This window comes from Podarcis raffonei, chromosome 6 (genome assembly GCF_027172205.1).
Source record: "Podarcis raffonei isolate rPodRaf1 chromosome 6, rPodRaf1.pri, whole genome shotgun sequence".
Classification (NCBI taxonomy): domain Eukaryota; kingdom Metazoa; phylum Chordata; class Lepidosauria; order Squamata; family Lacertidae; genus Podarcis; species Podarcis raffonei.
The window spans coordinates 78,919,804-78,943,984 of NC_070607.1; the positions used below are offsets into that span (position 1 = coordinate 78,919,804).

At 42.4% G+C, this 24,181-nt stretch overlaps 1 protein-coding gene and 1 long non-coding RNA gene across 6 annotated transcripts in view; one reads left to right on the forward strand and one right to left on the reverse strand.

Moving 5' to 3' along the window:
• Positions 1-24,181, reverse strand: part of SULF2 (sulfatase 2) — a 193,667-nt gene that overhangs the window by 46,022 nt on the left and 123,464 nt on the right. For all 3 annotated transcript variants that reach the window (XM_053394190.1, XM_053394191.1, XM_053394192.1), the window contains exons 3-6: positions 23,445-23,684; positions 7,047-7,198; positions 4,140-4,309; positions 178-328 (exon numbers count right to left, since the gene is read on the reverse strand). In XM_053394190.1, the coding sequence (XP_053250165.1) occupies positions 178-328; positions 4,140-4,309; positions 7,047-7,198; positions 23,445-23,684 (713 nt within the window). The remainder of the gene's footprint in view (positions 1-177; positions 329-4,139; positions 4,310-7,046; positions 7,199-23,444; positions 23,685-24,181) is intronic.
• The window catches only part of LOC128416437 (uncharacterized), a 147,888-nt gene continuing 142,854 nt past the window's right edge, over positions 19,148-24,181 (forward strand). For 2 of the 3 annotated variants that reach the window (XR_008331215.1, XR_008331214.1), the window contains exon 1: positions 19,149-19,247. This is a non-coding gene — a long non-coding RNA (uncharacterized LOC128416437). Of the gene's footprint in view, positions 19,248-24,181 lie in introns of all 3 variants that reach the window. The other variant, XR_008331216.1, reaches the window with a different exon arrangement.

Sequence of the window (24,181 nt, forward strand, 5' to 3'; positions counted from 1 at the left end):
TGCAGAACTCGGGGAACGGAACAATAAATCAGGCTTCCTCAACTTCGGCCCTGCAGATGTTTTTGGCCTACAACTCCCATGATCCCTAGCTAGCAGGACCAGTGGTCAGGGTGATGGGAATTGTAGCCTCAAAACATCTGGAGGGCCGAGGTTGAGGAAGCCTGCAATAAATCTTACCGCCTCCATAGAGTCATCCACAGACATGAGAGTCTGAAGGCGCTTCTGCTGCAGCATATTGGTGAATTCCATGTGAATAGGTTTCATGGGGCCAGTATACCTCATTATCCAGTGCTTGTCTGGGTTTGGAGCATAATTATAACTGGGTGTGCTAGAAAGAGAGAGAAACAATTAACAGTCAGTAAAATAAACATGGCATGCCACCCATCCTAAAATGTGTATTCTGAGTTTCTGCACAAGTTCCACACAAACGTAGGGCAGAATTCATGTAACCAGTCCCATTAGCAGAAGACCCATGCAAGGACTTCCATTTGTGAAATAGGACTCCCCTGTCTCCTCCCCTTGCACCCCCCCAAAATGGCTCTGGGGGTTGAAAGAACCCCCAGAATGGCGCATGAAGGAGAAGAGAAGGGTATTGTGCCATCTGGTAAACTGGAATGCTTGCACAGATGGGACTGGAAGAACATGATGTTGAATTCTATCCATTGCATTGAGCATTCTGTCCTGACAATTTCAGCATCCTGAGAACAACAGCTTCCACTTTCAAAAGAAGGTTTGGGGGCTTTTGTTTACTTAGCCAGGAGGCCAATCTTAAAAGATGCTCCCTCTCCATCTACAGCTTTTTACACTGTATGCCATACTGTTCCTAAGGATGGCCCAACCTTTGGGGAGCCCAAGTGACTGTAGAGTGAAGGCAATAAGGCCTCATTTTGTGAATGGAATTCTGAATGGAAGAAGTTAGGGTCCAAGCTAAGGAGCCCAGCTGCTATCTTGCCACACCCAAGTTAATGCAAATACAGTTAATTCCCTGAAAAGGGATCTGGCTTCTAGTATCTTTAAGCATGTTTGAGGCACACAGGGGTGGCAATTTTCCCTGTTGGGAATAACCCTCCATGGTAGGATTACATTCTCCATGGTAGACAGCGAAACATTATAAATCTCTTTTATGATTTATCTAAAAGCCGGGAACGGGAAAATTGCTCTGCTCAAACTGAAGCCTATTGAAATAGCAAGTATCATTCAGAGTAAATGAGAATATATTTCAACTGTAGCAGCTTAGCATTAGGCAGCTAACATTCTAACTGGGGAGCATGAGAATGACATAGCTATTCCAATTTCATTCTGCACGGATGATTGTGGCTCACGCAGGTTCCTTAACAATAACTATCCAGATTGCTGGAGAGTCTCTACTATGTTATTTAGCATCTGTGGTGAATTTAAGCTTGACTACCTGAGCATTTAGCAGGAAACTATGGGCATTAAAATGCTTATTATAACTTCAGTCCAATAGCCAGCTTTTAAAATGATGTTCTACTCTTTACTAGTCTTTAAAAAGAAAAAAAGCTGGATGGTGCTATTACAATTTCCTTTGCTTGAACAAGTAGCCTTGAGGTAGGGATCTTCCCACCCCAGGAGCTATAAAAGGGAATTCCCATCCCACTTGACAACAGCAAAAAGCTAGGGCATCTGAAACAGCAAACTAGCTCCAGAGTCTGGTTCTGCAGAATCTTGGAGATTGGTCTGGTCAGATAGGCAAGGGCTTTGGGCTTCCCTTGACCAGAGAATGGGTCCTACATCTTAGTGAGCTACACAACTCCTACTATAACTCAGACCTCAAAGACTTCTTTAGGTGCAAAGGGGGAATAGATATGTGCATCATTGGCACCAGTCACTGGCAACCAGACTTCAGCCTCTGAATTGACAGGGTCTAGTGTAAATACCTGGCCTTCTGCCCTTGCCTAGTCAACAGAGCAAGGGCTTCTGTATTTCGGGCTCCAGTTTCCACAGGTTTTTTTTTAATTAATCAGCAGAGTTTTACAGTGGTGCTGTATTTATGGCCTTGGGAAGTTAGCTTGAGCAGTATCATCCATAATTACGCACGCATATTTAGCGTGTACTTGTGGGTCTGTGCAGAATGAAGCTGGCAGGTGAGGCTGTTGTGAACATGCTGCGAGAGGGGAGCACAACTCCTATTGTAACACTGCGCTCTTACCGTAACATTACTCATATTCAGGGTTGCCCCATGTGCTGAGTGTGTGTGTGTGAAAGACATGCTAAAGTGAATTGCATTGTGTTTTAACAAGTGGGAAGCTTTGATATCAAGGCTGTAGTCCAAAAAGTGCTTTGTGATGGGAAAGAGAGTATTTTTCTTTCAGGGAGGAGAGGTTGCTTATTATTCTCTCCACATTGTTAATGTTCTCTCTGATTTCAGAATGTTATTGTGGCAGGATAATGACATTGCGGCTTTGAAAATGCTGATGGTTATGGAAACTGTTGCTATGTAATGCCCTGAACGAATCTAAAATGCTTGGCAAATTCCTTTTCCAGTATGCTTTGTGATTTCCTGGCTCATCTGAAACCTCCTGCTGCTTAATCCACTCGACATCCACGATCTTCTTTGATTACTACAAACGTAACCCTCTTATACTTAACAGATTTGTCCGTCTTATGGCCAAATACACAAAGCACAACAATTCTGGAAACTGAACAAAAATAACCACTTCAAATTCATTCAGAAGTTGGAGGTGGGGGCTGCACTACAAATCCTGATTGTATTTGACCTTGGAAAGAGAGAGAGAGAGAGAGAGAGAGAGAGAGAGAGAGAGAGAGAGAGAATAAAATGCTTACAGAGACAACAGTCGTGGTTGTCTCTGGAAAAAACCCCCACTATCCAACAATCATAGATAAATGCCTATTAAACAGCAAAGATATTAAGCAAAGAATGATACATGTTGGCGATATGAACCTGCAGATATAAAATAAAATGTGAGCCTATTTTTTATATATCCAAAAGTGATTGTTTTACATATGCTGGAGCAGACTCAGGACTACTTACTGAAAACTATTTCCTCTCTCCTACCAAAGTCAAATTTTTCAGTGACTGCTATTGGGTCTATATAGGCATTTCTCTTTTTGGCATTTACAGAGCATTTATTACCTGCCTTTTGATTTAAAATCCTCGACACACACAGAGAGAGACAACCCAGGGAGGGGATTCCACAGTTTGGGTGCCACTGCAAAGAAGGCTCTGTCCCACATCCCTGCTCCCTTGATTTCTTCACACAGCAGAGGCACACAGAGCAGTGCATTAAAAGAAGCTCTTAACACACAAGCTAAGTTTGTGTTGCATATCATCAACATACAACTAAGTTTAAAGGAGAAGAAAGACCTTGTGGAGGGCAAGATTAGATAACAAGAGGGACATGTGGCTGCCACTGCAAGGGACAACTCCATGTCTGCTCTTCCTCTTCTCCCTGGTACAACATGTAGAGAAATGAAATGTTCAGAGGAGGTCATAACTTGACCACACCCTCTTACACACCTTCAGTAAGGGGCATCCAATGAAGTCAAGTGAAGGAAAGGGGTGATATTATTTCACACCACTCATTTTGGTTTTTCTGTGTTAGCAGAAGGAGGAGAGGAGGAGAGATTGCATCAAGAAACCTAGATTAAAAGGGTGCAATATTGTGCAACCACATGTCCCTAGTTTTCAAGGTTCTGGAGAAAAGCTTAAACATGTGAAGGTAAAGCACCTGATGGACAAATCTTATGTGTGTCTGCTCAAAAATAAGTCTCACTGAGTTCACATGAACCCAGGTAATTGTGCATATGATCTGAGTATGTGCCTCATTCCTATCCTACCACCTGATCTCAAACTCAGACCTCATCATATTTATTTACCCAAGTCCCAGTCTCTCTTTCCCCCTTACTCTCTTTACAAAGCCTTTCCCAAAAAGGAATAAATTTGCATAAATTTGCAAATGGAAAATGACGGGATTGTTCATTTTATTGTGTAGATTTCTACAAGTTATAAATTGAAAAGTGCCAAGCTGTTCCATTTCTGCTACCTGCGATAAACTTATGCCAAAGCACAAATGATCCAGAAATGATTTCCCAGGAATGCTATGCCTTTGCTTGGAAATGCAGATAATTGGTTTGGTGCTTTGTTGCCTTTTCCTTACATGTGCTGAGAAGCATTGGGAAAGAGATGAGAATACTGAGGGGCTGAGTCTTCAGGACCGTGAGGAGCTGCATGGCTGAGAACCATCAAAACTGGCCTGTGAGGATACATCTTCTTTGAGATTCGGAAGAAGCTAATACTGTCATTGGTGATCAAGTCAGTCAGATAATCCTGAAAAGAGTGAGGAAGAGAAGAAAAATCAGCAAAATGACATCAAAAGTAATCAATGAGCCTAGAGGGGACACTGCAATCATTTTAGAGGTGGGAAGAGAAATCCTGATTTATTCACTTTTTTAATAATTGGAAATGTAAAGGGCTGGTATGTTTTTAAACATGCTTTTTTAATTTGTTTTTTACAATTCCCTATAGTGTTACCAAGCTCACATCCACACCTCCATTTAAAGCATTTCAATTCCACTATAAGAGTCAAGTAAAGGTAAAGGTAAAGGGACCCCTGACCATTAGGTCCAGCCGTGGACAACTCTGGGGTTGCGGCGCTCATCTCGCTATACTGGCCGAGGGAGCCGGCGTACAGCTTCCAGGTCATGTGGCCGGCATGACTAAGCTGCTTCTGGCGAAACCAGAGCAGCGCACGGAAATGCCATTTACCTTCCCGCTGGAGTGGTACCTATTTATCTACTTGCACTTTGACGTGCTTTTGAACTGCTAGGTTGGCAGGAGCAGGGACCGAACAATAGGGGCTCACCCCGTTGTGGGGATTCGAACCGCCGACCTTCTGATCGGCAAGTCCTAGGCTCTGTGGTTTAACCCACAGTGCCACCCGCATCCCATAAGAATCAAGACTTCCCCCTAAAAAAGAATCAGACAGCTCTGTCCTTCCAGAACTTTGCTGCTCCCCAACTTCCAGCACCAGTGCTGGATTTACGTATAAGCTAAACAAGCTATAGCTTAGGGCCCCACTCTCTTGGTCCCCCCCCAAAAAAAATTATGAGTCTTTGTAAATTGTGTTTCTAAAGGAACTTTTGTTATTGCCAAATGCCAATGTGTTTGCATTATTAAGTTTGTTATGAATAAAAAATCATTTTAAGTTAGAGCTTAATAATTATTTCACTATTAATATACTTCTTCTTAATTGTATTTCAGTTCAACAATTACTTTGATAAAATACATATTTTGTTATGTGCAAATGACTTTAGATACCCATTAGATCTATAAATTATGATATAGCATATATTCAACACAAAAAACAGCAACAATTTGTTGTTGACAAATGACAGCTGGACATATAAAGGGCCCTATTACCTTTAGTAGCTTAGGGCCTCATCAAACTAAATTTGGCCTTGCCCAGCACCCAGCTGAGGTGGCCACCTCACTCTGCCTAATGGGAGGGCCAGTCTTACTGTTATTTGTTGAGCCCTGAATTGAATCAAACTAATCTGAGACATTCCTGTGTGTGTGTGTATTATATGGAACAAGTATTCTTAAATGTAATGGTAATAAAATGCTGGAGAGACTTGCTTGACAGAGACGGTCAGTGAACACGAATGTTGCGTTATATTTTGATTAGACGTCACTTGGCACCAAGATACCTGAGATCACAAAAAGGGCAACCAAGGGGTTGCTAATTCTACTGCCAGCGGGGAAGATATTTTTGGAAACAGAAATATACTTGCTGCTACCAAAATGAAGGTTCATTAAACTAATCTCTCAAAAGTCATGTTATTGCACTGGTAGTAGGAAATACACTTAATGAAAAGACGTATTTGGAGAAGATAGCAAGGGGTTCCACTTTTGGACACTTAGTCACATCAAGCATACAGATACTTCTTGTTATTATGCACAGCAATTTAACCACGCAGCTGCTGAAAGCCCAATTAGATGCACAAAACATCTTGGTCTGAGTATGTGCCCCATTCCTATCTTACCACCTAATCTCAAACTCAGACATCATCATATTTATTTACCTGCAGTGAAAACAATTTTTGGAAAGATGTCCATTTCACAGATGGACAACACAAGGCTCAGAGATAGTTGTGAGTAATTCATTTAAAACATATACTGTGCCTTTGTGAGAAGGAACGTGGGAAGAAGAAATGCTAGATCCCGAATTCTGTCTCTTTGTCACGCTCTGCTGCGATGTGACTGAAAAATCTTTGAAATGAATTATGCATTAAAAGGCAGTTGCCTTGCTCTTAATCAGATATTTTAGATTCAGAAGCATACCTTTTAACAACCCTGATTTAAATTCAAGTTTATTAACTGCTTTAGTTCTGACTAGTTGGATAAAAAGCAGGTGTCAAATATCTTTATTCCGCTATATCCTTTTCTGTAAATAATGGAAGGTAACCCTATAGGAATACGTTAAAAAATCAGGTGTTTTTAAAGTTACTCATTCGCTTCCCCCAACCCACCCACCCAACAGATTTCTAATTAGAATAACAGAACCTGAACATCTGATCTCCATTTCATAACACTGCAGACAAACACTATCTGAGTTTGTGGACTACTGACAGATTTAGGACTCCCTCAAAATCTGAATACTACCACCATGGAAACAGCAATTTTGCAATAAAGAGAATTAATCACATGCATGCAGCAGATCAAGAGTATGTCTCTCTGTGTTAATTAAAGCAGGGAACACCAATCAATAGAACATGAGTCAAACTACGATCAAATCCATTTCCCAGCTGGTAGGACATACTGAAGTGCTTACCGGCTTAAGAACTGCTTGCTGTCACTAAATAAATTTTAAATTATACATCCCTCCAGAAGTAAAACGATAATGTGCAGTCTAAGGGAGCAGGTTTATGGATTGCAGTTTATATTACCAGCAGTAGCTTTCAAATATGAAACAAATACTTTAATTAGACTGAAATCATAAAGCATCCGTATTGTTCCCACAGTTGTGGCCAGGGGAGGGAAATGAAAATAAATCAGTAAGGCCTACCCTAGAGTAGTCAAATCCATGCTTTTCCTTCACTCCATTTCTACAGAGCGTGTAGTTGTAAAAACGAGAATTCTTGAGCAATCCAACCCATTCCTTCCAGCCAGGAGGCACATAGGAACCATTATATTCATTCAGGTATTTCCCAAAGAAAGCTGGAAGCAAAAGAGAGAGAAGAGACATTGTGAGGAGAAAGCAATACATATAAATGTATAGAAGATAATCATGCTACAGTATAGATCTATTTAGTTTTCAGCTCTTGCAGACAAAGTGATAATATTTTCCCTATCCAATCATATTTTATTTTAATATTTTATTTTAAAGCAGATGCTTTAACACTTACTTAGCGCTAACAGTGCATTAAGCATGAAACAGAATAGGGAAGGGACTCAGAGCTTGCCCAGAAAATTTACAGCAAGGGCTGCAAATGGCCATTGGCTTGCTCACCTATAACAAGTGATTAAGGATCCCTTCCTAACAACTGGGAAGGAATACTTTACCAAAAGGAAAGTTACATTTTTCGCCTTTCAGGTGATGATGGGCATGTAAATTGCATTCATTCTGTACAATCCTGTCTGCCACACAGCAAATGACTTGTGACACCTTTTCAATGACCAGAGCCTCTTAAGAGGCATATTCTGTCTAGTCTGCCTGTCCTTCCTGGGACTTGGTGTTTACAGAGTAATTCAACACCCAGTGACTCCAGACTTGAGTCAGTGGGGGAGTTGGATTAGGTGGAGGGGTCTCTGAGCCCAGATAAGGCAACTCCTGTTGGTGTGGCACTCTCCCTTCCAGCTACAGGATGTAGACTGTTATGTACTGAAGTTCTCACCCTGGGCCAGCAGGGGGATACTGTAGATAGTTATGCAAATAAGGGATCGAAAGTGACGTTCAGTGATTGGATAGTTTTAGAAAATTGTTACAGTTACATTGTACTGGAGCTCTATATAAGCAGGCTGACTGAACCCTGCAGTTCAGTTCTGTTCTGGCCTGTGAATAAACAAGAGCTGTTTGAAGAATCGCTGTGTCGTCTGATATGTTCACCCACAACTTAACATAGACCCTGAAGAAAGGTGCTCCAGAAGTGGGGAGGGAGAGGGGCTGAGTCAGCCCAGGCCCAGACATTTCAGCCATTTCCACCGGACACTTAGGGCTGAAACCCTAAGCAACAGCATCTGGCCTGATCATCCTGCCTCCCAACCTACTGATACTGCCAGAGAAGGTGGTTTAGGGCTGCTCCCTTAAATGTGAATGGGCCAGTGGCGTAGCGTGGGGGGTGCAGGGGGGCCGGCTGCACAGGGCGCAAAATCTGGGGGTTAGGGTTAGGGGCGCAAATCCACGGGTTAGGGGGCGCAAATCCACGGGTTAGGGGGCGCGAATTACTTGCCTTGCCCCGGGTGCTGACAACCCACGCTACGCCACTGGAATGGACTCCTGGCAGTTATCTCATTCATGACTTGCCCAACTCTGTTTGGCCAGATGCAGATCTGGTCTGGTTACTACAATTGTACAAAAGAGGTGGGATCAGAAAACCACTCTTGGTCCTCTTTGTGTATTCTTAGAGAGAAATGGGCTGCTCCAGACAATTATGGGCAAGAGGTCATGAAATCAACACCAACAAATCAGAAATTGTTGAAGAGACTTTTGAAACCTGTTTTTTTATGAGCTGCTTAATAAATCTATCTTAGCCAAGAGTGAGCAAGGAATGCACTAGCCTTTGCTCCACTATGTTTTATATGTTACTATTTTATTGCTATAGTCTCTATAAAGATGCATACAGGTGTAGCTAAAAACAAGGGCCTGCTAGACAGATAGCTTGCCAAGCCTAGCTTCCCTTCATCTTCATGCCACATATTCTTGCCTCCAGATATCCAAGCACCATTTTTTCCCAAAGAGAAGGGTGTGTGTGCTTTGTGATGTCACAAGTGCATCACCAAACAGTACTCTGCACCATTCTTGGTGCTTCAAAGCAGCAAAACTGGTTTCCTTCCACCTCAGTCCTAAAGAGATAGTAGATATACAAAACAATGTGCTGTTTACGCACATTGTTTTTAATGTATGATTAAATCTCCCTAATAAAATACTTTGGTTTTGTAACTGTATGTGTTCAGTGTCCCAGAGTGACTGCAGCAGCTATCAGCTCTGACAGCTGCTACTGCAGAGAGCTTCCTTCCAACCCCCTCAGTGCTGGTCATAGGTGCCAACTCCCTGGGGCCCTGGTGCCCAAACACCCATCAAATTTTGATGCCGGAGCCATGCATGCTTCATGGCACCCATGGCCCCAGGCACCCACAGTTGTGGGGTTAAGTTGGCACTCCTGGTGCTGCTGCAGAGCTCCTCATCCACTCCATGACAATGCTCAACTTCTTTTCCCAGCAGCAAAGAGGAAGAAGGAAGCCAGCCAGCCAGCAAAGAGCTAATATACATTAAAATACCATGCAAGAATTCCAGTCACCTTGCACAGGCAGGCATAGGAATTTTGCACAGGTACCTAACAGCTAGTTTGTATCCAAGTTCATGCAAAGCCAGAACAGTGCTAACAAATTCCAGTTCATCACTCTGACCGTTAGTCACACGGCCTTTGCCTTAAATTAGTTCATCTGCATCAACCAGACTAAAACAACAGCAACATGCAAAGTAAATGCCAAGGTGTCAAGCAGCGTTCACCTACCTGGTGCCCTACAGATGTTTAAGATGACAACACTCATCAGTCTCAGCCGGGGCTGATGGAAATTGCAGCCTAAAACATCTGGAGGGCATCAGGTGGGTGAATACTGGAGCAAAACAATAAATGGACAGCCATGCTTCCCCAAGAAAGGACTGTGGAATCAAACACTTTCTCGGGTTACTCTGCTTCCTGAGGCACTTCCAATATTTAGAGAGTTAAGTGCAATCCACAGTAATGTGTGGGTAATTGAATAGTGGAGTAGATTTCTTCTCCTTGCCTCAGTATCTAGGGATGATGGATTGGGATATTGATCCTTGTCCACAGTGAAAGGTTGGAACACAGCCATCTGAAGCTTTCCGTGCCTCGCCATTATATCACAACTAAACACAGCTGCATCTGGCACTATTCCTGCTCCTCTCCTTGCCATTCATTTATTTATTTAACAAATGTATAAACCACTTCACAGCCTGAAGCCATCGAAGCAGCACGCAACAAGATAAAAAAAAGAGATAAAATACAAAACTAAAGTAACCATTCTAAAACTAATTAAAACCTTTCCTACCAAAAACCAAAACCCAATAAAACCATTTTTTACAGATGGAGAATTAATATTCCATAAATGACTGAGCTGCAACTCTAAGCTTCTAGCCGGAGCAGCTGTTGGGCACAGGAGAACAGAACATCTCCAAATGGCAAAACAAAGCAATTCTTTTCAACAGCATTTTAGCCCAAGTTAGCATGATGTCCCGTATACTGCCACTGCTTGTACACGGTGGGTTTTTGTTTTTGTTTTTTAAGTTTCAAAATACTAAGCAGATTTTGCACCTGATGCCATGATACTATCCAAAACATCCTTACACTTTTCACCTCTTGATAGGCTAGTCATGTAAAATTACATTTGGCTCTGCACAGAGGTCCACTAACATACTTTTCAGCTGACTACTGGCAGATGCCTTTTTAAATCTGGCAAAACACGCTCCCTATCTCTAGAGCCTGCGGAAGGGAAGAGGCTCTCAGCACAATGCAATATGAATGCCTCACTGGTTTCCAAATGGCTCCAGGGCTCAGCAGGACAGGGACAAGCCTGCTAACCCCAGCTTAGTGCTCAGGATGGAGGTTGTAGGCTCACATTGCCCACAAGGCTCAGTAAGATGGCACAGACCTGAACACTTCCCCCAGCAGCAGAGAAGGAATGTTGGCAAGTACAAATTGTCGTTGGCTACCAAGGCCAGTTCAAGCTTTGTGGATCCCCAGTGCTGTGAATTATTTCTGCAGAGTGCTGTGCCTTGGGCTGCATGTTTCATTCATTTAATATACTTGATACTGCTATTCTAAATTTGTTAGCTCTGTCCAATGTAACAGTGGGATAAAAATCCACAATTTATAATTTATCTGAGTCCTGGAAATGTAATCCATTTACGCAGACTCTTACCTACAGTGAGCAGAGAAACCTTTACATTATGTTCTGTGTCTGCTGATAAGATTTTTCACAAACTTACAGTGCCACATTCAGACCTCAGGGCTATTTTTTAAAAATAAAATAATAATAATAATAAATGTATGTATGTATAATTTTGCCCACAATATTTATTTATTTTACAAGATTGCTTAACTCTGGAAAGGTCCCAGCTTATGTTATGTAAAAAGTACCTTTATAAACAGAATTGGTTTTGTTCCATTTAGCAATAAAGTTGGAAGACGCACTAGGAAAAACATGGGTTTATAAATAAATAGACAAAGGAGACAGTATAGTCTTAATGAACTCAATTAAGAGAAACCTCCCACCCATTAAGAGTCTGACTGGTTCTTCTGACCACAAACATTCCACCCTCCCAGAAGTCGCTTTCAGACACAAGGAACTGTAAGATACCATGACATTTTAAAGTAGCTTCTTTCTGGAGAAACTTTGGCAAGAAGCACAGACGTCTATGTTTTTATAAATGTTGGTTGATGTTTCTCTGTGAGTTAAGGTATGAAAACCTAACACTGCTCCAAGTTTCCCTTTCCTTTCCATAAATGTATGCTAAAGGGTATTTACTGATTACGGGATTCATGAGGAACAGGATTTAGTTGAAATTTCATTCCAGTTTCAAACCCTGGAGCTTAGAGTAGCATCTGAAGCAAGGGCAACAGGGATGAAACAAAATGTAACTAGGGAGTGCCTGGGGGTGTATTACTCAAGGAAAGTTGTTCCTGCAAAGAAATTAAGAGGTTTGGAGAAGCCAAACAGGATATGTAGAGCCAGTTCCATGTTAGTTCCCAGAACGCTCTTGTCTCCAGATTGGAAACAGCAGTAGGCATAGTTCATTGAAGAAGAAGAAGAAGAGTTTGGACTTTATATCCTGCCTTTCACTCCCCTTAAGGAGTCTCAAAGTGGCTAACAATCTCCTTTCCCTTCCTTCCCCACAACAAACACTCTGTGAGGTGAGTGAGGCTGAGAGACTTCAGAGAAATGTGACTAGCCCAAGGTCACCCAGCAACTGCATGTGGAGGAGCGGGGAAGCGAACCCGGTTCACCAGATTACGACTCTGCCGCTCTTAACCACTACACCACGCTGGCTTGAGAAGGCTGAGTATGCTTAACCAGGGTTTTGTTCAAGTTCTTGCATTTATTTATAAATTTTATTTATAAATTTTATAAATTATAAATTTTATTTATAAATAAAAAAACATTTATTCAATAGAGCTTTGTCCACAGCCATAGTATCACAGGATGATCACTCCAGTCCTCAATTCCACATCACTGTCATGTTGGCTCACCAAATATCCTCAATAGGAATCCAACTACCAATCTGGTTGGCTAAACATTTTCAATCAATATATCCCTTCCACAGACACCTCTGTGGTGATGATGGCATTAAAATACCCTGATTTTCTTCAATAAAACAGAGTAAGCTGCTATATAGCTACACTTTCTATAAGGAAGCCTTGCAACTTGCCAGCTTTGCCTCCAAACGTGACACAACCAAGGTTGTGCTAACACAGCACCACGCTTATTAATACATCATCAGCAAACAATAAATTTTCAAATACAACTAATGAATCACAATAAGCCAAGGGCACAACCAATAAGCCAAGGGCACAACCAAAAAGGCCCTTCTCCTTGTTGTCCCACTGGGTCTTGCTGAGTTCACTGAGTTACTCCTGGCTCAGTTCATACATAATACCAAGCTTAGTGTGGATGCATTAGTGTGGAGGTTCCTGGAAAGGAGATCACGGCAGCAGTTGCACTCCTTCCTTGGTCGCCCAGCTGCCAAGCTGCCTGCAGCTAAGCCATGGTTTGGCTTGTCTGAACCTGGGGCTCCTGGTTTGTCTGATCCAGACAAACTGTGAGCAGTAAATTGAAGAATAATCCTTGGTTACAGCTTCTGATGTGTCTTGAGCAGGACAAACCAGGAGCTCAGGTTCAAATGACATGCTACACTAAACCATGGCTTAGTCCTGGGTAGCATAACAAGAGGACTGGGGAAGGAGCGCAGCAGCCATGACCTCACAGGTTCATGCTAAGCCACAGTTTAGCTTAGCATTACATGCAAAGTGGGTCATTGTGAGCGCAGAACAATGGTGTGTCCAATGTAGTTCCCATGATTCTTAATTTTGTGTTACAAAAATCGAATTTGAAGGGGAAGAGGAATGCTGGAGGAGAGGGGTTTCCTATTTTTCCAATGGCTTTTCACCACTCAAAATAGCTCTCAAACTGTGGGGTGGAGAAAAGGAACCATGAGGAACTGCAGCTTTTCCCTGACGAGGTAAAATCAGAAGGATGGCAGTGATTATTTTGTGGGGGAAATGACAGCTCTCATCGTATGACAGCTTCCCTCTTCAAACTGTATCTTCAACAGCTGCATTTCGCAACAGCCGCAAGAAGAAACTCCGGCAAAAACACACACCACAGAATGACATGGAACGTGTAGCTCCACCTTCCAAATTTTCAACAGCAGTTCCGCATGTTAATGGCAGAACAAGATCAAAGCTGGGAATGTGGCTTATACACCAGGGCCAGAGTATATTCTTAGGCTTCTATAAATTGCTCGTATTCTCAAGGGAATTATATCATCTTTCCGAAAAAGTCATGGGTTCAATAATGCAACAAAGCCTTTTCTGTTTCTTTATTTTAGTAATGCAGTCTCCATAAGATCTAAATCTAACATGGATTGCAGAAAGCCTTTGACAAACGGGCAAATACCCTGCTTAGGTTTTTACTGTTCTGACGGCTTCAAGATAAGAATCCCATTTCTTTGCAAATACCAAACTAAATATTACTTCTTGGCTGAAATGATAAATCAATATGAGAAAGCATTATTCTTTAAAGGCAGGTGCTGGCATCCCTTCAGAACAATACATTAGCAATGGAGGAAAAATGAAAGGAGAAGCCTCTTAAGACAATTTAAAAATACACTGAGCAAAGATATATTCAGGTAAAAATAAAGGGAGAAGGGGGGAAGAGAAAGAAAATAGACTTATAATGGTTTGCAGTGTGGCAAGGGAGCATTAAATGTTTGTATTGATTCTTTAGCTTCATTTTTATAGATATGGATACATCCAAGCTGTCTCCCTTTTTTTCAGGATACATCATCAAATATACTGAGGCACGTGAGGGACCAACCATGTTAATTCCTCACAAGAATCTGATCGTTAATGGGGTACCTGAAGGTGTGGAGGGCTAGCAGCTGGCTTCTTACAGTGAAGAATGGTTGACATCTTTACAATTATTAAAGACAGAAACCAAACTAGATCTAAAAAGGCTTTTAGATTAAGTTTTCATGCAGTTCTATGATGTTAACGAAAGTGTTTCAATACACATCAATGGTAAAAATCAAGTTTAGCAATAAATCAATCAGCTGTATAGCTTTTAGTGGATCTCTCCCCAAGGATTCTGAGTCAGTGGAGGATACTTAAATCTATTGTTGCTACTTTTCGGTAGGAAGATATAGGCTATTAGTTGAGAATTCCCATTCTGATCAATTGTTTTCTACAAAAGGTCAAACCATTTATCTTAACACACACTGGGTAAGGGTCAGGCTTTAATGAAGCAATTTACTGCTGTTGGGTAAGGAATGATAATATATTCCACATATCCCCCTTTTCTTGAATGGGTTTCCCATCGGATATTGTTATTGATTTCTTTTCCATGGATTTTGGAAACCTGCTTTCTGAACAATTTATTTGATGGGACTCCCCGCCCCCCATGCAGAGAGGGTATCTCTAGCATGTTTTGTTAGTTATTATAAAACGCTGGAAAAATAGAAATTAACATGGGGTGTGGGGGAAGAGAATGTAAAGGAAGAAACACATGCATGGAAAATATGTCAATATTAGTTATGAGGCAATGAACAAGAATGACAAGATTTTTGGTTTGGATGCATAGCAAGTCTGGATTAAAGGCTAGCATTCTACTATGGCTTCCCATCAGTGCAAGGATTTCTGCAACAGACTTTCCCATTCCCCTCCCCCATGTGCACCTCACATCCTCCCAAAATCTCCAGAGGGTTGTAGGATCCCCTAGATCAGATTTAGGGGGCATGAAGGACACGTGGGGAAATCTTATTCTGCAAATACAAATCCTTCTGCTGACGGAACATTTCCCTTAGAACTATGTTGAATTCCACCCTGTAGGTTCCACTTTTTGCAAGTATACACATGAAATGAGCTGTACAGGTTAGATTCTTGCCATTAGGACCTCCTCAGCACAATTCTGATGTTGCATGCTTCAGAAGCTACCTTCCAGGTATCATTTATAATCATTCTAGGACTATTTGCTGCAGAATAAAACACCCCTTTCTTGGTTCAATGTTGAATTCAGGCCTTCTTTTTTACCTCGGCTGTAATGCATACAGCATAAACAGGGACGTCCCAGTGGGATTAGATCTGGTTTCAGTGGTTAGGAGTCAGCACAGAGAACTGTGACTCAGAAACCAGAGTCCCTATTCCTGGCTCTGACTTATTCTGCAACCTTCAATAATATACTTCCGTTATTTGCCCTTTTGTCTCTTTGACCAATTTTCTTCCCTTTACAATCAACCACTTATTTGCAAAAGGTTACCATTCAGTTATTATTCTAGCAATATTATCCGCTGTTAGATACATTAGCAGTGGCTGGTGAACTTAAAAAAAACCCATGGTCCTATAGAAAGTATTTCACAGGAACAACACATTGTGTTTAATTGATTGCATTTTGTTCTTAATTGATTTTATAGTAAACTTATGCATATTTGCATCTGTGGCATATAGCAGTAAGGAAAATAAAACCTACAGCTAGTATGTGGGGCAAAAACTATTTGCATCCCTCTTCCTAAAATGCTCCCCATTGTGCTGAAGCCAGGATGGGGTGGGGGGTTCAGTCATGCCCTGACAAAAATGAATACAGATAACAACTGTTTCTAAAAAGGTTAAAAATATGCGCTCCATCTCGCTGTTCTAGCTTCAGGCTTTGCTGCACAAAGCCTCCGGAGGGCAGCGGGATGAAGGCACCCCGCTGCCCTCCAGAGGCTTCACGGGCTGTCCCAGAAGCCAGAACAGCGAGATGGAGCGCTGCGCAGCACTCCGTCTCGCTGTAATAGCTTCTGGATTAGCGGCGCAAAGCCTGCGCAGGGCAGCAGGGTGCCTTCACCCCGCTGCCCTCCGGAGGCTTCGCGGGCTGTCCCAGAAGCCTCCGTAGAGCACGGGGATGAAGACTCCCTGTGCCCTGAGGAGGCTTCGCGCAAAGCTAGACCAGCTTGAGGGAACACTGTGCAGCTGTTTTTGTTTCCCCATGCATTTGGAGAACACCGATGATTTATGTTGTTGAATTCTAAGTGTGTTAACATGCCTATGCAATTTTTATTACTGAATCTTTTTGTTGGCTGTTAAGGCTTTTTGCTGTGGGAATGGATATATAATGCACCTAAACCACTTTGTGGTTCTTTACAATCAAAAGGTGTACAAATTTTATGAATAAAATAAAGTAATAAAATAAAATAAGCCAGTTGGAAATTCTGAAGAAGCTGAGTTAACCTGTCCCCATGAACATCTTGCCAGCCCCCTAATGACCTACTAACCCCTGACCTCTTTCCCTTCATGCCAAGATCCTGCTTCCTTATCAGCTATGCCCTTGCTCCCACTTGAACGCCATGTTACTCTTGACTCCAGGAACAAGGAACAGACCTATCTTCCCAAGTCACATTCTTTCTTTTAAATGCTATCTCCTGGAAGGAGATACAGCCAACAAGAAAGAAAGAAAAACCCAAGCAGATCATTCCTTTTGTAAATGTTTACATAAGGAGACTTTAGCAGAAACAGTTTTTTGACACCAATAAATCCTCACTGCAATGAGTCCTTTGTTTCCTCCTTCAATCTTCTTTTGCCACACCCTGTTCAAGAGTGGCCATGCTTTAATGCACCGATGACTCAGCCTGCAAGTGGTAGATCTTCCATAGACTAAACCTTCAACTTTTAACTTGAAATGTTTACTTAAGTTGCTTTCCTGCCCAACTTCCAGAAGCACACAAGAAAATACAGGGACCTCTCTATATGGGTAGGGTCCTTTGGCACACAAGAACAACTCCTCACTGTCTGTATATATCAAATATGGAGATATGACCTTACGGCCTTAATATTTGGCTGCCTCTTATCACACAGGCATTTTTCTAAAAGACAGCAGTCAATATTCATGCAGAAAGGGTCCTGGCAAAGTATTCTCTAGTCTTCAACAAAACCTATTTTTCCCAATCATGTCCAGCACGTTGCCAGTTGCAATTTTTTAATTTTTATGAATGCAACAAGTGGGTACATATTTGTATACTAATTTGGTGTAGTGGTTGGACCAGGGCCAGTGGCCAACATTTTACTCAGCCTCACAGGGTGACCTTGGGACAGTCATTGTCTCTCAGCCTAACTTATCTCACAGGGTTGTGAGAATAACATGGGGAGGTGGGGAACCACATGCACCATTTTGAGCTCCGTGGAGGAAAGGTGGGATATAAATGTAATCACACACACAGCTTTGCTCTCTCAAACACCCATCCACCCACAGGTCTAGAAAATGAAATGCTGTCCACATGCTATGCTTGCTTACTCCCATTCTCCAAAGTATGGACGAATCCCAATTTCTGCTGATTTACCTGACCGCACAAAGTAGCATTTCTCCACTGCTGGTAGCAGTAGCAATATTAAACCTGGCTACATCTGCATCTGCAGGAAGGTAAACAGCGTTCCGTGTGCTGCGCTGGCTCGCCAGATGCAGCTTGTCACGTTGGCCACGTGACCCAGAAGTGTCTGCGGACAGCGCTGGTTCCCGGCCTATAGAGTGAGATGAGCGCACAACCCTAGAGTCTGGCAAGACTGGCCCGTACGGGCAGGGATACCTTTACCTTTACATCTGCATCTGCCTGGATTTTATTCCTCTTTCGAAACCTCTGCTGCTATTGCTATGGGGAAAAGAAATGCCACAGTGCAAATAAAGGAACAGGTTAAAAGATGATCACTGTGGACAAAATTCATCTACAGTCATCCACTCGGGTGGAGCCAGGGATAGCAAATGGAAAGCAGAATTGGAAAACCTGCAAGACAACTTATGATGGAAGAAGCGCTTCCTTGTTAGTATCTGGCTGCGATGCTGACCACAGAAAAGTAAAAATAAATACAGTGTTCAAAGCTAGGAGAAGTGGCTAAAGACAATAGTCCATGCAGAAGTTCATTCAAAGATTTTTTAAGCATTATGAATCTAAGTTGAGTGTTGAACTGAATTTTTGAAAAACAATTCAGCACAGAAGGATTATGACAAGACAGTGTGGGGCAGGGAACAGAATATCAGATTCCAGGATCTCTGACCAGGGCTGTACCAAGGAGGAGAGCTACAGAACAGTTTGTTTACTAGAAACTCAAGGCCCACCGACTGGAATCAAATGCAAAATGGTGGCTGTGGGATGAAAGAGCCAGATGCAAAAGGTGTCGTGTGCCCCTCTGTCAGGATCTGGCATGGTTTAGTCAGGATCTGGCAAGGATTTGGAATTGATCTGGCATGGTTTAGCATTCTTGAGTGGAGGTTGATGAAGGAGATGAAGCAGAGGGGGTGGTTGAAGGCTAGCACTCAGGGATGGAGGACAGAGCTCCCCACCTTTCAATCCCTGAGTGTGAGAGAGGGAGAAGGTAGTCTGGCAGCATTTTCCACTACCCTTCCTGCAGAGCCACCGTGGAGGGAGATGGACCTCAACCAGCTGGTGATAGTAGTGGAGCAGGAAGTGACGGCAATGGAGTCTGAGTCAGGGGGCAAGAAACAGTCACAATGTCTTTCCCCACAACTCTCCCCATTTCCAAGTGACTACAAAACTTGCTGCAGTGGAAACCCAAGTGAGATGAGCAGTGTTAGAAACTGAGATATGAAAGCTAGGAGCTAAATGGCACCTTAAACCTAGGTCAGGCTTCCTCAACCTCGGCCCTCCATGTGTTTTTGGCCTACAACTCCCACGATCCCTAGCTAGCAGGACCAGTGGTCAGGGATGATGGGAACCATAGTCTCAAAACATCTGGAGGGCCGAGGTTGAGGAAGCCTGACCTAGGTTATGGGTGCAACAACAGAATGTCTAGGTGCACTTTTTTAATAAGAAGACTTCAAAGCTGAAAATGAATGAACTGCAGCTAGAATCTTATGTTCATTTTTCACATGGCCTAGTCCTCATCTGGAGACTGCAAAAAACAAAGCCATGCTTCCCCTGCCTGCCCCCCCCCAATATTCTTAAGAGGGTCTCTTCTCCAGTCTTCAGAGAGTGGCTGGAAGTGAGGAGGCAGAAAAAGGTCCTCCTTTCCTTCCACTCTGCAGTTTTAATCTGAAATGTTAGGCGCAGCAATGCACCCAGAGCTCAGAAACTGCTTGCGCTAATGATATTCCTTGTTGCAAAAGGTGCCTAGAACAATGGGAGTTTCAAACGCTGGAGATGAGTAAAAGAAGTGGTGAAGGCCCGCTCTGAAAGAATGCAAAACATGCATTCAGAGAGTGCTTTCTGATCCTCTGGCTAAGTGGAACACAGCAGTCCAATGACATCATCCATTGATTTTTGGTGGCTGTGCAGATGTTTTTTAAGCTGGTGGTGACAGAATGATTGCCCATTGCTGAGAATGAGTCTGCCTGCGTGAGAATTCCCTGATGAAACCCTAAATGCACTCTGTGCTCTACAGGGACCACAGAGAAAAAGAAATCAGAAAAGCTTACAGTGAACTTTATTTACTCTACAGTGATCGAAGGAGAAAGAAGAAATGAAACAGATAGCTCATAACCTTTTAAACAACAATAACAAAATATCCTCTATTTGGAGCATTTTGACATGGTACAGTCATGTTATTGTTCTGCTTTAACTGATAAGATATAAGGTTTCTTTGCACTATTGTACTATTGGATACTCAGTTTGTGTATTATGTTATGGATTATGATAGATATTGTGTTTTTAATCAGGTGTTTGGTACGTCTCAATTTTGTTTTTTATTAGTTTGGAATTAGCCTGAGGTTTGTGATAGATTTTGTTTATATGTTCCAAAATCTAGGTGTGGAAACCACCAGTTTGCAGACCTAACTTGGCCCACCATGCCAAGTTTGATATAGTGTGCATCATCATAATCAACAACCCACTCTTTACCCAGGACGAGTTACAAGTGAAACACAACATTACTATTAAAATATTACACAATATTAAAAACAGCTTAAAACAACTTAAAATAAATAATAATACATGGCACCAGGTATGGGGTGGATAGCAATGACAAACCTAGACAGCATCTTAAAAAGCAGAGACATCACCTTGCCAACAAAGGTCCATATAGTTAAAGCCATGGTTTTCCCAAGAGTGATGTATGGAAGTGAGAGCTGGACCATAAAGAAGGCTGATCGCCGAAGAATTGATGCTTTTGAATTATGGTGTTGGAGGAGACTCTTGAGAGTTCCATGGACTGCAAATCTCTCCATTCTGAAGGAAATCAGCCCTGAGTGCTCACTGGAAGGACAGATCGTGAAGTTTAGGTTCTAGTACTTTGACCACCTCATGAGAAGAGAAGACTCCCTGGAAAAGACCCTGATGCTGGGAAAGATTGAGGGCACAAGGAGAAGGGGACGACAGAGGACGAGTTGGTTGGACAGTGTTCTCGAAGCTACCAGCATGAATTTGACCAAACTGTGGGAGGCAGTGGAAGACAGGAGTGCCTGGCATGCTCTGGTCCATGGGGTCTTGAAGAGTCGGACACGACTAAACGACTAAACAACAACATGGGGTGGATAAGGGTAGGGCTTTAAAGGTACAACCAGGAGCTGAGGGTGGTCTCCCAATTGTTTCTTTGCCGGAGCAAGGTGTGTAGCAAGGGGTGTTTCAAACGCCCCATCATCTGATGGATGGTAGGAACACACCTTGCTCATGGAGCAGAAAGCAGTTTTCATTCAATGGAAACCGCTTCCCCCACCCAGTCAGTGCTGTTCCTCTCTCTCTCAATCTCCAAAAGCAGCACAGGAAGGTTTGCAAAAAGCCACTTTGCGCAGCTCATTTGCACCTTTGACATAAACAAAGGGATAAAAGCATATTCAAATTAAAACAATGGTTTGCAAGGTGCACTCACTAGGTGCAGCTCAATATCCAGTGAGTTTTCACTGCATATTCAACTTAACTTGTACCTGAACTTATTCACCTAGAATCAATGATAGGAATTCATTGGAGTGAGCATGACACAGTTTTTCACAATTTGGCTCCAGAACGCTCAGACAGCTGGGATTGGCATGATCAAACAACAACAAATCCAGTACGGACAGAAAGGACAAAAGCAGGTGTTAACTTTTGTCTGTGGCACATTTTGTAGGCCCCAAAACATTAATACCCTTATTAATAAAACAAAAGGAAACAGCTACAGAGTAATAGGGTGTCCACACTTCCCTCAATTTATTCCATCGCAGACTAATTCAGGGTCTTTATTTGAGCAGAACAAAGCAAGGAAATTATCTAATTTGTTCAAAGACACGTTCCTAGCCTGGCTGCTGAGTAGAAGCAACATGAGAAGCTAGAAAGTAATGTTACTATGTTTACTAGTCAACTTTTAAATTGCAGTAACACCTCAAGGCTTCTGTCTAGACAGGCAACTCTATTGTTCCATAGAGCATAAGTATTAATTATTGCTCTTCACCTCCCAAAATAGCATTCAGACACAAGAATGGTATGAAAACACACCCGCTTGACTTGCCATAAGATGGCAATGATTACACTACGTTAATCACAAGGTCTCCTGCCAGCCTGCAAGACAGAAATGTGGATCCAGAGTTTGCTCCAAAGTAGCTGTGGATATTAGCTCAAGCCTTGAATGTTGTAATTCTCAATGCTGCAGAAGTGCAACAATGGCTCTGAGACCACTAGACTGGAGGCTCAGCTACATTAGTTAAAAAACAGTGTTCTGAATGTGCTATAAACATGCAACACCAGATAGTGCTGGAGAGCAAAAAAAAAATTCTATGCGATTTTCCATAGTGTTTTTCTTAGGGGCTTAGATGATAGGGATTTTGGATTTGCAAGGATAGCGTTCAGGCCCAGGGGAGGGGAAGCTGGTGATTAGAGATGTGCTGTTTGAGCAGGCAAGATGAGGCAGTATGGAATTGGATTATATATTTATAATATATAATATATTTATATATAATCCAATGAACAAACAAACATGAGTCTGACCAAGCTGCGGGAGGCGGTGGAAGACAGGAGTAGCTGGCGTGCTCTGGTCCATGGGGTCACGAAGAGTCGGACACGACTAAACGACTAAACATGTGTTCCTCCACCATCAAAATGAGTGAATAAAGAATGGATGAGAGACAGGTGCTGGGTAAACAATATGAGCCTCTAGCCCATCTGAGGTAGCACCTCTGTTTTAAAGTAATCAAGACTGGGCCAAGATAGTTTGAATCCCAAGACAGAAGTCTAAATGCTGTCACTTTCTACACACACAACTGCCCAAGTGGCGTTGAAAGGAACAGGAGTTGCGTAACAACATTCGTTTGATCTTGTGCAATTCTCACTCCTTTCAAACAGGACTTGAGCAGAAGCACTTCCTGGTAGTAATGATGGATGAATCTGTCCATTTTGGTTTCTTTCAGTTCCTCTCACCCCCCCCCCAATCTTATTTTCATCTAATCACATTCCACATCTGTTTGCAAATTTCGATAGCATTTACGTAAGTACTCATTTCTCCAAATAGACACATTTCTTACAAGCAATTTCCCCTTTCGTATGTTACTTTCACTAATTTTTGCACCTGCTCCCCTAATATATGCATTTTGTACACACCTGGAGAATGCATAAGAAAATTCAGAGAAGTGTGAATTTCAAATGAAAGTTATGTTTTGGCTCACATATAGTTTCAGGAAGTGTCTGTTAGGTAGGTTGGCATTAAAATGCTAACCAGACCAAATTCCTCTGCCATCCGTCTGGCTGGTGGACTGTTGCATGGGTCACACCTGTCACACAGCTCCCTTGATCATGTGCCCAGTGCCTATTTCACCTTATTTCATAGTAAGACACATAAAATATCTTCTGTCATATTCCGCATCCCAACGCCAGCGATATCCAATGAGTTTAATGGAGATCTGTCTCTGCATAAATGAAATCTGGGTTTGTCGGGCAGATGACAAGAGACTAGGAGAAGTTATGCATTGTATTTCTTCAAGTGCCAAAGTTGATAGCCTCAGGGGTGAGCCATAGGCTGAAAAACCTACCAGGGAAGCAGCTCACCTATTTCGGTCTTACCTGTTCTGTAGCCTGTGTTATTGAGGTACACTGCAAACGTGCGAATTTCATGCTGGGCCTGCCAAGACGGAGAGGAGCAGTTTTCATTGTTGGTGTAGGTGTTGTGATTGTGGACGTACTTCCCTGTGAGAATTGAGGAGCGGGACGGGCAGCACATAGGTGTCGTCACAAAGGCATTGATGAAGTGAGCACCTCCCTGTTCCATGATCCTCCTTGTCTTATTCATCACTTGCATTGAACCTGAGGAAAGAAAAAGCACCACCGTGTCATAAAAAAGAGATAGAGAGCTGAAAGCTCATTGCTCTGCTTTGTCAGAAAGTTTCATTGCACGTAAGACAAAAGAAGCCACTTTATGATAAAACGAGCATAGTTGTTTTAACCAGCGAGGGCGGAGAAGGCTGTGCCAAATATCTCCTGCTGGTTACATCTTCACAGTAGTGTAAGTAGCTTTGGAATTAAATCCCTCAACTTTTTTAAAAAGATCTTTTTAACCTTTCAGTTTTAGGACTTAATTGCCTCATACTGTGTATATATAGAATCCAAGGTCTGCTGAGGGAATCTGCTACTGCTCAGTATGGCTCTCATGCTACCCCTGCGGCAGATTGTTAGCTACATTTTGTGTGTGCGTTTGTTTGTTTTTAAGCCGAACAATTTTCGGTGGTTTTTAAAAAAATAACAACGATGAAAACAAATTCTGTATCACAGTGGACCAGCAAAGAAAACAATTTGGTGCAAAG